This window comes from Amphiura filiformis, chromosome 12 (genome assembly GCF_039555335.1).
Source record: "Amphiura filiformis chromosome 12, Afil_fr2py, whole genome shotgun sequence".
Taxonomy (NCBI): Eukaryota; Metazoa; Echinodermata; class Ophiuroidea; order Amphilepidida; family Amphiuridae; genus Amphiura; species Amphiura filiformis.
The window spans coordinates 39072812-39090663 of NC_092639.1; the positions used below are offsets into that span (position 1 = coordinate 39072812).

The window sequence follows — 17852 nt, forward strand, 5'->3', positions numbered from 1 at the left end:
AATTTTTGAATTTTTAAAATTTTTTTGAAACATGTCGTCTGCAGTCGACCCCCGCGTGAAGATGTAAATCGTCATTCAATTTCACAGCATAACCGATAAATGCAGGAGATACACTATTTCACTCCCCATGTGTGACAGGCCAATATGGTGGATTTAAAAAAGAGTTACACATTTGGTAATTCTGAATCGGTTCTCTTTGGGTCAATTATCGTTGTGTACTGATCAAACATTTTCAAATATGTTTGTAACATTGTTCAAACATATCAGAAATGTTGATAGAAACACTTGTAATGATGATATTTTAATATAAAAAAATACAGTAATTGTTTGTCATATTAACAAAAATATACTGTAATCATGTTTTAATGCAAAATATTTTGAAATATTTTTGAAACCTTTCAGAAACCAATATTTGATGTCATTCAGCTATTCCAGACACCTGTCATGGAAGACATGGCCTTAATCTTCCACACAGGGAGTGTGAATTTCAAATGGGGCTTATACCTGAATGAATGACTCCATTTGAAATCTACACCCCCTGTGTGGGAGATTTTAAGGTCATGTCTTCTATAGAAGTAGCCCATTATATCATTTTCAAAAATTCTTTTTAAAATGTTTTTTAAACATTTTGTGTTTTGGTGGAGCAAAGACTTGGTGAATAGGCTGAATCTTGTGTTAGTCCTACAACTTAAGCTATTATGTGGTGTTTGAAATAAGGCAGACCCTCTGACCAAAAGCTTTGTGAAAATCACGCAGGGCCTGTGACATTTTGTCACCAAAGACAGTAAGATGGACTCATGCTGATTTCAACATCAATCCACAGCATTATCTATTGTTGATTTGCAAGTCTGAAGTCTTACAAACACAGTGATCCACTACATATTCATCTATCAGGGCACAGTTCTATAACCTTAATACATTTGTACATTCATTGAATGACATTTGAAAAATTGGGTACACAAACTCGTACTCTGCAACTTGAGGTCAAATTTTTGCACTATGTTTGTTTCATTGAGGTTATTGAACAATGCCATTGGGATGAGGCCATTGTGGTCCATAGTATCACAAAATGTGGACCAGTGTAACAAACATGTTTAAAATTTCAAGTTCTGGCCCATGAAAATTGACGAGATCCTATACATTTCAAAGTGGTCTCAAATGGCTCTTGATCTCTGAAGGTTTGGCATATTTCAAGCACTGTTATTAGACCTGAAGAATGTTATAGAAACAGGCTGATTAAAAATAAACATCTAAAAAAAACCCCACTAACCCCCCCCCCCCCTTAAATAATGGCCATTATTCAAAAAACGGGCTATCAAGTTAAATGTAATCATCGAAGTTTTTTAAAGCTTAAAATATAATAACACTGTTCAGTATCAATGAAAGTATGGAATCTTTTGTATTTAATAAAGATATATATCAATTATTTTAATTTTGTTGCACATAGCTAGCCTGCATTTCTTGGTGTTGTTTTTCATCATTTATTCAGACCAACTTAGTACGTATTAATTAACAGAGGATAAATCATTTAATTAGACCAGGGGTCCACTCACTAAACTTTATAAGCTTTGTTTGTAAGTCTTAAAATCGTCCGTAACTTACAAAGAGTCGCAAGTTCCATTTCACCAAACTTGCTTACGAAGGCTACCGTTCGTATAATAGGGATTCACTACAGGAACCCTTCGTAAAGTTAAGTCTTGGAATGCTGACCGGCAGAAGAACTTTATGAACAGTTACTTTAGTTACAAATTGGGGTTGGCCCTGAAATAGCTCTGAAATCCTGGGTCTGAAATGTATAGCAAGTCAAAGAATTAAGGTACCAGTTTTTACCCTTGTATATCCTAAGCAAAGGCGGATAAAATTATGTCATAATTTGAACCAGATGCCAATAGGTGCATCTTTTAGCTTGGATATAAGACCTCATTCGTTAAAATTGGTCAAGAAATAAAGCCACAATGATCCAAAACCCACGGAAGAGACAAGTTCAAAAGTTGCAGTTTTGTACCATTACATGTCCTATTAATTTGTAAACAAAGCGTTCTCGAACAAGAACTAGCGCCGTGCTTCCATTGATAAGCACATTAAAACTAGAGCCGTGCTTTCCATTAAGAACATGAAAGTGCAACTTTTGATTTTGGGGTTAAGATCAGTTTCTTTAATTCTCAACCAAATTTAACAAGTGAGCTCTTAAATCAGAGCTAAAGGTACAGGTATTGGCTGCCGGTTTTAATTTTGACATATTTATATTTGTCTAAGATATACAGGAGTGAACACAACTGACTTACTGTACAATCAACATACAAAACAAGGTATATCGTCAGCCTGCTACGCTAATTGACCAAGTCATTTTTTGTAATTTTGAGAACAAAGAACAATGTGGTTCAAGCATGCATCAGTTACGTAATCATCCTAATTATTTCGGATTATTCTTTTTCATTTGTATCATTATCATTTGTTCTTGTGCAAAGTTTGGTGAACAAACATGTTTAAATGTATGCTTGAACCATATTTTGTACGTTGTTCTCAAAATTACAAAATGACTTAGGCAAAAAGCGTAGCAGGCTGACGATATGGTCTTCAAACGCAAGATTTTGGCCCTCTATAATTAGAATTTAGAACCACTGGTAAACTGCACATCACTTATTTAGAGGGTTACATGTGAAAAATCTTAGAATTTTGCTTTTGAAACCAAGGAATATCCCAAGGGGCATAGTATTATGAGTTCTTGCACAGATGTTATGAATCGATTTTGAGATATGATCTTAACTTGAGTGTTGAACTTCTCTTTATAGATGAGTTGACCTCAATGTTTATCAACAAAGGCAAGGGACTGGTATATCTTAAAACTTGAGTGAACTGCATGCAACCACTACACTGTTCAATAGTCTTATTGTGATGTGGCTGGACTTTTAAAAACACGAGCCCTGAACAAAATGTGATGCGCACGCATACTGCCAGGCGAAAAACAATGGAAATTGTGATGATGCGTGCGCATACTGCCAGGCATTGACGTCAGAAGTCAACTCATCTATAGGAGGAACATAAAGACCTCACTAAAACTTGGCTGCTACAGCTTCAGAACTATTAATTGTATTCACAATATGTGGTTTATATATGCGCATTTTGGTACCTCATACGCCCAATTTTGTTCCATACAACACAGCAATATTTTTAAAGAAAAAATCTTCAGTTACATTTCAAGTGATCATTGGTAATTATTAAGTGCAAGCATTGTGGCATGTAAAACCACCATTTGCACTGAATTCAAATCAATACAGCACCTTATAGATTAGATTTATTTCTAGACACAATGTTCCCGGAACCACCGCTAGGTGGCAGCACACGACGAAAGCTTTGATGGAACACCTCAATTACTTTCATATGGAAAAACCAGGTAATGCTCTGAGCTGAGATGCCCGAGATATCTATGATGTAGCCACAATTTTGACATTGTAGCGCATGGAATGCCTTAGAATGGTTTCAAAAGGGTTGGAAACGCTGATAAATATACGAAACAGCATAGATATGGGCCAAAAAATTGCATTTAATTGACAGATCTAATAGACCCGTGGCGTCACGGGTCTATACATGTACAGGAGTAGCCAGGTATAGCCCCTTCATCTGGCCAGACGCCACCAACGGCATCTATCTCTTGTTCCGAAAAACTCTGGATAACTGGTGCGTAACAAAATGCTTACATATCTATACAATATTTTACTGCAAGAATAAAACTTGGACTTGTCACCTTAAAACTTGCACCAAGTTCACAATACTTGGTCAGTTAAAACAAATGAGGTGTCAAAATTACCATAATAAAAATTTTCAGGTTTGTTTTGAAATTGGAAATATGATTACAGTTTTGAAGTTATATCGGGTAAGCATATTAATTATGGCCAAGTTACTTTTTATGAGAAACTAATTCACATATTGTGGCAGTTCCAGAACAAGAATTTATTTGGACTTGCCAAGGAAGGTCTGCATTACTGGGGTCATCTGTCCTTTTTGTGGTTATTTTGGGTAACAAGTTTTATGGATAAGTGGGGATGTGTGTGCTGATGCTGGTAGCTCTATCAGCCAATGTGGTACATGGCTTATACTGAACACAGCTGTTCAGTCCAGAATAAAGAGGAAGTTTAATACAGTATTTCAAAATCCACACCAAGTCGGCCTGATTTTGATACACTATGGCGAGGCATTTTTGAACACCTTTACACCAGAACTAATACAGGTAAATGAAGTATTTCTTGGCCAAGCTGGAACGTGCATGTGCATGGTAGAATATTCACATTGTGAAAATTGTGCTGCTGTGCAGCAACGTTAGACGCTATAATTCTGGTAGGTTTTCGATGCTGCTCGGGTCAATCAAGTTCCTGAATCCAATCTGTTCAAACTTTGTTCATAGTCACCCTCTTGGCCAATCAGAGAAGCCGTTATATGTTGTCAATTTGGCAGACTGTTTGTGTGGGAGGCGGAACCAAATTGGCTGTGTGGGAGGCGGAACCAAATTGGCTGCTGAGGAGACTACCTTTAAAACAGACCAACAAACCGGTAACAAATGACAAACGCAAGTCAAGATAGCTAAGCTATACATGGATTTATTATGTACACAAGAGAAATGGAGTTCATTAGAATATTCTATTAATTTTTTTTCTTTCTTTTTCTGACATGATTATATACACATGATTTACCGTGCAAAAATGATAAGACTACATACAATTTTTAACCACTTCCATATTAAGCTGCAAAACACATTTTCTTTTTTACTTTTGATGTAATACTTGTAAAATAGTAGTCTAAGCGTATGCAGATTAAGTTTTACACTAGTAAATACTATTATTAGAACTAATAACAGAATTAACTTTATGCCACAAAATATCTAATAAAATATAAATTTGTAGACATACACCGACTACAAAATGTGCCTTTCCCCCTTAATTTAAAAAACTAAAATGACCCATTCAACAACATCAAACATTTGTATTTCAACCAATGGTCAGTTTCCTCTGTATTGCCATGGTAACCAGACCAGTGGTCAAACACAATGGACTGACCATTGGTAATTGATGATTCACCAGAAGTTGTATTTATATCACTGTTTGCTTGCTTTTTTTCTGGCGTAAAATCGACAGAAAATTTGCTTCAGTGTACGATCACAACTTGGTCAATATTTGCAGTAAAAAATGGGACTGAACTACACATATCCCACTAAACGGGTTAATTATATAATTCCATTTCCCAACGATATCAACTTTCTGGAGAATGGGTTCATTTTAGCATGGAAATAAGTGTACAAATATCACATGGAAATGGTCAAAAATATTCTTCCTTATTTACGACACAATCAATCACAAATAGCACATTACAAACAGCTATGATTGAATTAAGATATCAAAAAGTTTGCAAAAATTGATATGGAAATAACTATGTACACACAAGAAAGATTTACGATATGGCAAAAAAGTTGATAACCCAAACTGAAATGACTACTATTAGATCAAAAACAAAAAAATACAATGTCTTGAGAAATAATCTTCAGGAATATCTATAACTTTGCGTACCCTTGCTATAAATTGTCCTCCTTCAATAGATCCACTGTGCAGAAAATAAAGGTATTGTTTGCGTAAATTGTGCTTATGAACTGTTTTAATACACAATAAATGTACAATGTTACTGTTTATTTTTTGATAGAGAAACCAGCAATCAAAGCATATTTTGACCCTGTTTGCACAGATATAAGACAATGCAAAATTGATAACAGCAGCACATAGAAATGTTGCCAAGTGGTGTAAACATTGATAATAACAACAACACAGAGAAATATTGTCAAGTGCTGAAAAAGTTTTTGGTAATTTTTGGTTCAAATTATTACTGTTCGTTTCTCACTCCTAAATCAACAATGTACATTTTGCCATGTAAAGCTTAACTTATTTGTAATTTGTTTTAACATACAGACAGTCTCTTCAACTCATTTATTTATTAAATGAGGACTTGAAATTGGTACAAAATAAAAGAGGTGACATAAGTAGATGGGTTTTGGACTTGAACTCTGACCTATTCATTAACAATGATTAACTTGGTTTAAGACTAAGTCAATGATTATTTATAACTAGGTTAATGATATATAACTTGGTTTATAACTATGTCAAGTATTATTTGATTGGTTTGACAGCAATGTCATCTCTCTACTGTTATCTGCCACTTTGGATACACTCCAGCTTTTCAAAGGTGAAAATATTAACACCACTTATTTTTGTTTTATAACTACATTTTTGTTGCACCCTCTCCCTTCCACCTCAGCCAATTGTGGATGTATATTATCATCTTATTATAGTATCTTTACAGCTACATTTTCTGGAATAACAAACAATAATATTATATACACAAAGTATTATGATTACAGCCTTTACGACATGTGGCAGTGTGGTCAAAATCGTGATGTGTGATCTCGCTTCGAACTATTGTGGACCTATTCAATTGTGTGACCCATGTTTCATAATTTGTTAGCAATACTCATATCTAGAACCCCAAGTTCATCTTTTTATAGGTTATCTGTGGTATAAAGTAGGTTCTGCAACATTGGGAGGTGAGACAATGATGCCTATGATCAGGACTGGTAAGAGGCTGCAATAGACTCCAAGGGCTGATATTTTGTTTTAACATTTTACCGCCGTTCAAACCTCACCGCAGTATGCAATCTCCTAGTTTGCCTAGCTGTAGCAACAGCCAACATTTGTGGTTCATACAGCCGTTGACAGCTATGAAATGGGTTTTTTTTTTTTTTGGGTGATGAGTGATGATAGATTGGGCAATTCCAGTTGAAATCCATACACCCCTTATGGAAGACGTTACCACACAGGGAGAGTCACCCATTCAGGTAACTCTATTTTGAAATTCCCACTCCCTGTGTGAAAGATTAAGGTTATGTCTTCCACAGGGGGTGGATGGTCTTCAACTGGAATATCCCATATTTATGAATAATGAAGGGAAAGGGGAGCAAGATCAAGAGTGGAGTAGAGAAAATCAGAGCAATGCAAGATGTTTTGGGACCTGTTAACATGCAGTTTAGATCTTAATGGAATGCACTTTCATGGAAACCTGCAAGTAGTGAAAAAACTTGCAAATGTTTGAAATTATGTAAAAAATGCCCCACACAGGTGGAAATTTCATTTTAAAATGTGTAAATTTTGACCCAAAAAATGAATTCAAGTTTAAACCTGAAAAATGTTCATACTTGTAAATAATATTTCATCAGAACACAGAAGCTATTTTCTAATCAATATTTCACAATCCAGGCACTGTCTGTTTACCTAGTTTCATTTAGATATTAGTTATATATTTTTGCTTAACATATATATTTTGAGAAATAAGCTTGCCTGCTAAAGCTTTGCTGCTTTTATTTCATTGTGTACACTGATATAGAGCTGCATATTAAAAAGATTATAGCACACATCATTTTGAAGCTATGCTTATATTAATCTACTGCAAATATGCGATATCGTGCCAAATATACCCGAAAATGGCTAATTATTTTTACAATGATCAACTACTGCATTTGCCATAATATTCTGGATGCTACAACCGTTTGGCTTTGCTCAGTGGTAAAAGCAAATTGCATCTTTTTCTTCTATTTCTTTGAAATTAAATTTATATTTTCCATAAGATTATATTTCCATAGCTTTTACAAAGTGGCGTATGTAATGCGCATCTATATTTCCAAAATGGTTTACACATCAGGGCAGGGACACACAAGATCATCAAGACACCAAAATTCTCAGCTCTTTACATTAATTTACGCCTAAAAAGATATATAAAATCTACTTCTACCACAATATTTCATAGAAATATCCATTTTTAAACATTGTATAACAAAGTGAAAGTAATATGGTTTTATTTATTTTTTTTGCAAATATTTATGTTTTTTTTACGGCTGAAAAGGGTTTGATTATGAAATAATATAGTTGTGGGGAACCACTTGGGACAACCCAACAGTTTGGATATTCTAACTATATCTTTTAATAGATTTGAGTTTACTCAGCCAGTGTTCCACAATAAAAGAGGGAATTGCATCAGCCAAAAATCAATGGCTGCTGACTGGTTGGGAGTATGAAAACGCTTACTTTTATATAGAAAAGGAAGTCATTATTAACCAGTATCTACTTGTGAGTTGTAATGTTAGAAACTATGGTGCAAAGACTAGGGTGTCCGACTCAATGTTTCGTACATTTCAAGCTTTCCCCAATTTTTGTTAGGTATAACATACAACTGGAGTTGATGTTGAAGAAGAAAAATATAATATCACTGTTAAAAATGTGATGAGAACAATTGTGTTAACATTCAACTTTCTACATTGTACCCCACACAAAATAGCAACACAAGGTCAAAGGTCAAAAAGAAAAAGAGGAGTTCCTTTGAAATGACAACACATTTGGACAAGAAGAAATTATACAATCCAACACCTTTTAACATTGAGAAACTATGGATTGATTCAGAGTGCATTAGCAGGAGGGGGCGTATAGCATACCAAATATACTAGTGGCTCTAATACTAATATCATAGTATGTATATCATAGTGTTACTTCAATGCTATGTACAGAAAGGATACACATTTGGAAAAGATTTTCTGACTCTCCTCTCGAATTAAGCCGGTGTGGACAACTGTTTTCAAATGTTGAAGAAGGGTCCCAATCTCTTATCTTAAAAGAGCAGAATTGTGAATAACCCTAGCTGCCAAAATTCAACATGTTCAAAAACAAGAAGGTTTATCATTTCATACTTGAAAAAGTACACAAATTTATTCAAACGTCTTTCTTTGTCTTTCAAATATTGTTCATCTACAACCTTAAAACAGAAGAAATTTGATTTCCTACTTACAAATGACTCTGGGAATGAATTTGGTTTTGTGCATCCAGTGAAGAGTTTAAAAGAGTAAACAGTGAATGATCACAAAATTTCATAATAACCATACAAGACTGGTTTAAAGCCAGTTTAAAACCAGCACATGCTGCCTCTAAACCTTGTTATGCTTACAATAACAACCAACTCAAATGTGAAACTTTGAAGCTATTGTTGTTATTGTGTTGTCTGTTCTGTGAAACTTTTAAGCCATTGTTGTTATCAATTTGTCTCTATTTAAAGTATCCCTGAAGCTCAATTGACCTTACTAAATTCAAAGGTATTCAAATTTCATACACATCATATTTGACAGTCACTCTATCTACTCTTGGAATGCAAAGAAATACAATTAAAAATTCAAAAGATTATTAAATTGTATAACATCACATCTGTATCATTTAAAATGGACTATTCCAGTTGAAATCCATACACCCCCTATATAGGGTGTTTGGATTTCAAACGGAACAGCCCTATGCACACAAATGTATCATTTCAAACTAATTGACCCGCAATAAGTGTTGAGCCTTATCTCCCTTTGAATCCATGCACAAAGCGGTCCCTCTTTTCCTAAACCTATCTCCAGCAGTTGTATCTTTTCCATACACAGCAATTCTGTACATCGGTTAAAAGCAGCCAGCACTTTAGAAATTTCATTGAAAAAATTATGTTTGACAATAAATCACAATCATTATAGTTGAAAAGTCATGATTATAATTAATACTATACAATAATTATGAGTTATGAATGACACAGTAAGTCTCACGGTAATCCTAGCTATATATACTCTAAACTCTAGTTCATTTTTATCACAGCAAGTTTTGTCATCTTATGGTTAATCATTCAAACTTGTTAAAATACATTTTGAGTATGTAAGCATGCATACACACAAATGGAATCAAAAACAATCCTGTATCCTTATGTATCCCGTTTATACAGATTTTCAATTGCCAACCAAAATAAACATATAAGATGGAATAGAATTCAAAACGTTTCACGCCAAACTCTTGTATAAAATCATTTTTCTCCTTCATGTTTTGTTTAAGGTAAAATTCTACAATGCATACCAAAATGTACTTTAGCAAGAATGAATTGATTGACAAAACTGCTCACCAGAATGAAGCTTTAATTAAAAAATGAGATTTTGTAAACAAGGTCGTTTTTGTTAATAGAAGGCTGGCACTTTCTCTCCCCATCCTGCATGTATATTAGAGAACTTATTGATGTTGCAAACATGTAACTTTAAACATCCTCAGAATTGGTGATCCCTTCCCATGCAACCTGTGTTTACAATATCTCATTTATCCTTTTTATTTTATGTCAATCTTCTCTACCATTTCACATTGTTTCTGGCAATTTTCGTTATTTTTATGTAAGGACTCTTGTAATCTTTACGGGTATATCCATTAACCCAATGAGAACTACCTGCCGATTGGCGAAAAAGAAGTTTTCATTATCAATTGGACCAATCAGCAACATTGTTAGTTGTTAGAATAATTTCACCACACAAAAAAATTGGGGTGAATTATTTGCAAAGCTCCATTCTGATTGGTGATTAAAATGAAGATATCATGTAATTAACCAATCAGAGGCAATGTTAGATCAGCAGGTAGTGCTCAGGGGGTTAATTCCTTCTCTATGGTTGTTTGATAATGCTGATACTATTTGCCTATATCGGTGGTTCCACGTTGCTTTTGGTATCAAGCAAAGACATACACACAAATAGGGAGGTCAAAACAGAGGGGACTGACTGACCTTGGTTCCCTGCATTTCTTTCCAAGGTCTTTTCACTGAACCAGTCTCAATGAAAACCAACAAAATTTCTCCTTCGACACAAGATAACAAGGTGGTATCAGAACTCAATACCAGGTATCCGGCAGTTTGGCTGGTACCAGTAGTCTTCAATCCAGTGTTTCATTGACTACAAAGAAGCCAGCCATAACCTGGCACCAATATCCGACACTACCAATTCCCCTGTCTCCTGGAGCAACCTACCAGTTACATTTTTGTCTGATTTGGAACCAATTATTTCTTCATACAATCGGAATGTTTCCGTAATATGCCTATCTAATCCATGATACTTTCTGTGTACAAGGAACAGACTTCACATTTCATACATATACATTTCTTATCCCATAATATTAAGTCATTATCTCCTAATACCCTTCCCACAATTCCTTTCTCTGTGTATTATTATTAATGTGACTTGTCTCAAAAACCAGTACATAGTTATATAATACATACATGAGACACTATCCAGAAGCAATGCATTGTGGGATGTTATCCAGTATTATTTAACTTTATGCTTTGTTCAGCTTGAAGTCTGAAGAAATTCCACTGCATGAAATCAACTGTGTTGGTGGTGGTATATTAGACTTTTTTGTGTCTTTTTTTTTATAGCATGCTTGCTTAACTTGGTTTAAGTTAGAATTTTCAGCAAATGCTCTCACATATGCATTTTGTACAGTCTTACTTCAAACTTCAAGCTGAACAAAAAAATCAGTTATACCTCTGATATTAAGGTAATCACCGTTTCTTATAAGTCAAATACAAAGATATGGAAAAGTGCAGTGGAAGTACCCTGCTTGACATTATGTAATTTTCCCTGTTTGTACCTGTGTGCACCACCTTCATGGTAGCGCACTTTTAAAAGTGAAGATCTTGATCAAAAGATGTAGTAAATGAATGAAGCAAGCGTAGCAAACTGACGCATAACTATACTATTTTTTTCCTTGGCAAGGTATGGACATCCAACGCGTTGAGGCAGCTGTGTCACATCTATTCAGCGTCTTTTGAATGCGCACATGTGTATGCTAGTGCTTTAAACAAAATGCTGCGATTTGAAACTGCGCCATATGAGATGCGCACTGATGTCACTGCCTCGCCAAGCAGAAGAATGGTATAGTCATCCACTTGAAAAGCAGTGTTATCAAATAGCAATCTGCACACAGATGAATGTGTGAGTGGGCTACTATAGTTGAAATCACCTATGGACGATATGATCTTGATCTTCAACACAGGGAACATGAATTTCACACTGGGTTACCAGAATGTGTGACCCCCACTTGTATGGATTTCAACTGGAATAGCCTGATGGCAACTTTACATGTTGTCAGTTGAAATGCAACAAAGGCTTTAAATGTATCACAGCCTCAATGCAACCAACCATATACACTGTCCCACTTCTCAGCGTTGTTCACACTACACACCAATCCGACCGTTTTGACACATTCTTACAACTCGCTGACAGCCATAGCTGGAGGCCATCCCACACCAGTCTCAACATCAGAGTCGGACAGTTGAACATGTTCACACCTGCATAATCACAATAGCTAGGTATGTGGCATACATGGCATGTAATACAGGATGATACTGGTCTGGATGCCACCCAGTCATAGCTGCAATCATTTGATCATATAGTAAAGGACAAACCATATCAGGTTCTATCCACATTTTTTGTAAAGAATCCAGCTGAATTGCATATCAATATATCCTTTCATAGTTGTAACTAGTTGTGGCTGCCTGGGAGGAGACTAGCAGCCAATTCTGATTCACCTTACTTTTTTTACACGCATCAATTTTTATTCTCAAATTATTACACAAGAGATGGGAAGAGGGAGTGTCAGCCCTGTGCCATTGAACTAGTTACAATTATGGGATATATTTATATCATGGATGGTTTCAAGTAGCTTTTTAAGGGATGGCTTCAATACCAAACTGCTGGTCAACCGTTGGCACCATTGCATAACCTGCAATTGGGCCTAGTCCATTGTTTGACATAATAGAACACGGTTGAACTGTCTGTTCTGGCAGGGCATCGGTGGTCAACCGGCAGCTGTGTTTTGTAGCCATCCCTTACCTTACTTGTCCTTATCATGCACACCGACACTGAATGTTTGAACATGGTAATATGGAATTATACTTGAAATTCAACAGTAATTAAAACCAAAAAACATAATATACAAATGTTATATAATTATTATATCTGTTGTGCCCAACCCCTGTACCAAAAGTCTTTTAACCAGTGAAACCATATGCATCTGTGATGAGCAGTATCAAATTCAGATGTGAAAATTGTTTTTCGAATGTTATTAAAATGTTTATATAACCCGATAATAAAACATTTGTTGTGAAATGTTGTGTTTGCTGGGTAGTTAAATGAATTTTGGTTCATATCAGATACTTCCCCCAATAACATACCAATTAGGCCTATATCATACCTTTAAAGTACGTACAGATTATATTGTACCCATAACTATTTTTACAAATAATTTAAATATCATGATTAAGATTCAGTTTGCGAATAAAGTTTTTGATAATAATAGTTATGATCAGGTATAAATATCCATAAATAGAATATTACATCATCAGATATTTTGAATTTTACAGCTTCATAATGTGTGATAACATTTGTGAGTTTCAGAGATAAGAACTAAAAAGAGTAATATAATTTATTATTAAATTATAATAAAATCATAAAAACATGATAAAGTCTTTAAATTGTACACAGAATTTTTTGTCAAAAATTCAAAAAACAGATTAACTGGGATAACACAGACAGTACACAATAAAATGACAAATTAATCAATGAATTGATACATTGGATAAATTGAACACAAAATCGGAAAATCCACGACACAATTGACAACAAAGGCACAATGCAAATCTGCTGAGCTTGTGAATTTTTGAATTCAGATCTGGCAAATTATTGCTGCAACAAGTTTTTAATTCTTTATTTCCTCATTTCATGATTATTTCTCAACACAAATTGCACTGTTATATACTCTTGTTTTATATACTTTTTCATGTAAGTTGACACCGGCAGCCATTTTGTTTTTCAATGCTGCTGTTGGGCAAACATGTCATCCTGTGCAAACTTAAACTTCACTAAATTTGCATCTTATTATTAGTGCAAAATACTCATATTCCAGTCTCAACTTACATATCCTAAGAGTAAAATTTCACAAATCATGGTAGCACATTTCATAGAATTCAGGGTGGTGTATATATATATCGTAAAAAAACAGTACAATTTGTCGTTTACCAAAACACACGTTGTTTGAAAGCCATATCAACTGATCAAGTCAGTATCAAGATGAAGGAATGAATGAACAAACTCTGGAACATTATTGATTGAACGACTTGTAGTTTGAGAAACAAAGGGAGATTGATTTTTTAGACTGGAATGTTTTCTTTCAAAATTTTTTCTTTCCTCATTGAGCCAACTTATGAAAATGCAGCAGTTAATTTTTCCCAAATCCAATATTAAAAATCAGTGCAACCTAGGTAACCAGTGTTATCCTTCCAATTTTGCAAGAGTGCCAAATTTTGAAGAAACTAACATAGAATATACATCTCTTTAGTCTGTGTGTACAGTTTACACATTGAAATATAAAGAAAAAATATGAAATAGAAATTACATTACCATATATATTGTTCTCCTACAGTGTCTGTTATATGTTCCTATAACGTTGAGTCTCCTTTCATAACCTTTTTATACCATTCCTCTCTATATATCTACAACTAGAAGATTATTCATCACAAAAAAAAAAATTTGAAACAGATCAGGACTTCTTGATCTATTAACACTATAGTAAGTAACCCTACCCCCTACCCCACCCGACCCCCAGATGACCCCCACCTACATAAACTGGGTTCCTCCACTTGGATCACATTGCAATAATCTTACAATTGATGGATCGCTTTTTGCGCCCTCTATGAATTCGGCAAGTGAGAGTTTGCCGTCGAGATTCTTGTCCATCTGGCGGAATATTTTGTCGGTGCGCTTCTCTGGAGTTGATTCGTCTTCGGGCATCTTCATAACTGTACCAACCATCTTGTAAATGGCCTGTAATAGAGAAAGAAAAAAATGAAAGTTAAGGTTGGATGCCATTGTAGAATACTATCTTCAGGATTCTCACACAGTTTTTCAATCTTAAATTCCATGGCTTTTCAAAAAAATCTAAAACACCTAAAATGCCTCAAATACCTCAAAAAAATCAATTCTAAAGTTGTCCCAAAATAAAACTTAATTTTGAAGGAAGGAATATGTGGCACTCCTTTCTGAGGGTTTAAAGAACTTACGAGAACAATTTTGAAAGACTTCTGGATCTTTCAGAACTTTCAAGATGAAAGCAAATTAAAGTTTTGAATTAAATTTATTTTCCAAAATTGGTCATATGCAGCCTAAATTTGGTATGGGTATAGAGAGGTTAAAAGAACCTATATGGTCCACATGTATTTCTACAGAAATATACATTTTATGAAGCTTTTGATCATGGGAACTGAAAATAATTATTGAAAAGATGAAAAATAAGCTATAGTGGGGTTAGAAAAACTGATATGTAGTATTATGTATGCAGGCGTGTGGTCTTACTATATCACATAGATAAAACATGGGCATTTGGCAGGATCTCTGAAGTAAAGGTCTGTTCATACTACGCCGCAATTGCGGTGCGTTGCCGATATATCAATTACTTTTTCCCGCAACTCAATTAAAATATATTTAACTTTATTGCGATATCGCAATGCAGTATGATGCAGTGCGACAATGTACCACATCGCAACGCAACGCAATTGAGGCATAGTATGAATGGACCTTAACAGCCAGCCTGCACTGTCAGATGGTGATCTCTTCTACCCAACTCCAGATTCCTCCAATATGTACCGTTTTATATTAGGGAGGAGTGATAAAATGGAAATAAAGAAACTGATAACAAAAAGTAAAAAAAACATCATGATTTAAGAACAAGAAAGTAAAAAGTAATTACAACATTGACTGGATGTTCTGCAAATTTTGACACTTTTTTGTTGCCTTTTGATATCATTGGGCTTCAATATCACTAGAGGCATGGTGGCGAAGCGGTCAACATGTTGTGCAAGGTGTTGTGCACTTAGGCAAGGCTCTTCACCGCAATTACTTCTCCCCACCAAGATGTACAAATAGGTACCGGTTTTAATCCAATGCCTGGATGGTAACATACTTGTTGTGGAGGAGGTGTAGCGATCCCCTGCAGCAACATTATATGGAAGAGTCTGGCACAATCGTCTCGAAAGAGAGATGGAAACACAGCATGTGAACACATGTTCGCCCCCTTCACCCTTTTTATAGACACTTATAGGATAGAAGGTCTGATTTCAAAAATGACAAAAAGAGCCTATATTCAAATTATTTTGCACTGATTTCTAGATGAGTGACCAATTCGGTATCTGCTTATTTTGCGAGCCTTTGATTCAAAATTAAACCATTATGTTTGTCACAGAGCTCAGTGCAAGATAATTCAATACGCTCATTTGTCATATTTGAAATTGGACCTTTTACCATTGAAATGGCCACACCTTTGCTAGCAGTGATCATACCACAACAAAAGAAGTGTCAAACATGCTGCATCCAGTGAATGTTTTTTAAATGATGACATCTCTTTCAAGTGTAACAATAGAGGCCTCAGTGTGACACACACTGTCTACCCCAGGTAATAAATTACAGTGAAACGATCGGTCTATAAATGCTCCACCAGTAGCCGAGGTCACAAAAATAACTCTGCACGCGGGAAGCGATTGGTATTGGTATCTGTGACATCACAGTGGCCATCTTGTGGGTACTAGTAAACTCTGTTTCAGGGCATGAACAACAGGTGAATTAGGTATAGAGCAATACTAGCAGTCAGTTAATATATACAGGTCAATCATATCAAGCAAGTGAATGGAAGCCTGTGGGTGCGAATCATGTATACAAACACTATTGTCATGAGTCACACCTGAAAAATGCTGACAATCTCTATACCTTTGTGAGCAGTTTAGTGATGGATGGTATACCTTAGACTGGAAAAACAAAATGAAAAGGATTTTCTGCAATTCGCCCATTATTTTCACTTTTTTCCAATCTAAGACACATTATTTAAGAAATAAAGGGTAATGCAGTATCCTTTACACCCAAATAATGTGTCCGAGGCAGTAAAAATGTAAATAATGGGTGAGGCGCAGCCAAGGACACATTATTTGTGTGTAAAGGATAATGCTGCACCCTTTATTTCTATTCTATTACCACAAAACATTGCGATTTAAAGAGAAAATATGAAATTTTTGCCCAAATATTTTAGGTTGTTTACTTCAAGGTGGAGCGCGTATGCGTAGTGTCGTGACGATGCGTGTCGCGGAAATATTGTACGCGTAACCAAGCGTAATGCTAAGCGTAGAATGTGTTACGGCTCCTGACCCATTATTGCGACCCATTATTTTGATTAATGGGTCGTTAGGGTAATAGAATAATGCATAAAGGACACTGCATAACAGCCTTTTACAAATGTACATCTTACCTGTACTATTTCCAGCATCTCTTGTCTAGAAATAAAACCGTTGCCATCAAGATCATACATACTAAATGCCCACTTGAGTTTATCTTCCAGTTTACCTGCGAAGAAGACCAACCAATCAATATTATTAATTAAAACAAACAAACAAGCAAACAGCAAGAATTATGTAGGTAATGGGGCTGCACATCCTGCACATGAAATAAACACAATGGGGAATGACTGCTTGCTACAATCCCCATAGGGGACCTTATGATTGTGTATTATACACTATGCATAAGATTACAATGTGCTACATATGCGCTCCTCGACAACATGTTACACGACGACAAAGATAGCGCCCAGGAACCAAACAAATTTACACTTACAAGTTAAACCACACTGACTAAGAATGGTAGAATAATAAAGTGAATCAATTCTGAAGTACAATATACTGTGTGTAAATTGCTAAAATTGCCAAATGTTCACAGGGAAGGTATTGCACTTACTCACTTCTGGCACTGAGCAGTCCATTTTTGGTCATCATAAAATTGCACAGAAACAAAGCAGAAATTCTTACATCCCATGCTTCGTACTTTTTGCCCTTACTATATTTCAATTTCACAACTGCTGACATTTACCTGGGGTCCCTTTCACTAAACTTTTAATCCTTCT

The 17852-nt window shown here is 35.3% G+C and overlaps 1 protein-coding gene across 4 annotated transcripts in view; it reads right to left on the bottom strand.

Moving 5' to 3' along the window:
• Positions 1 to 14504: 14504 nt before the first annotated feature.
• LOC140166173 (hippocalcin-like protein 1) overlaps positions 14505 to 17852 on the bottom strand; it is a 290306-nt gene continuing 286958 nt past the window's right edge. For all 4 annotated transcript variants that reach the window (XM_072189574.1, XM_072189575.1, XM_072189573.1 and 1 more), the window contains 2 exons: positions 17205 to 17299; positions 14505 to 14737 (listed from right to left, as the gene is read on the bottom strand). In XM_072189574.1, coding sequence (XP_072045675.1) covers positions 14531 to 14737; positions 17205 to 17299 — 302 coding nt within the window. In that variant the 3' untranslated portion in view covers positions 14505 to 14530. The remainder of the gene's footprint in view (positions 14738 to 17204; positions 17300 to 17852) is intronic.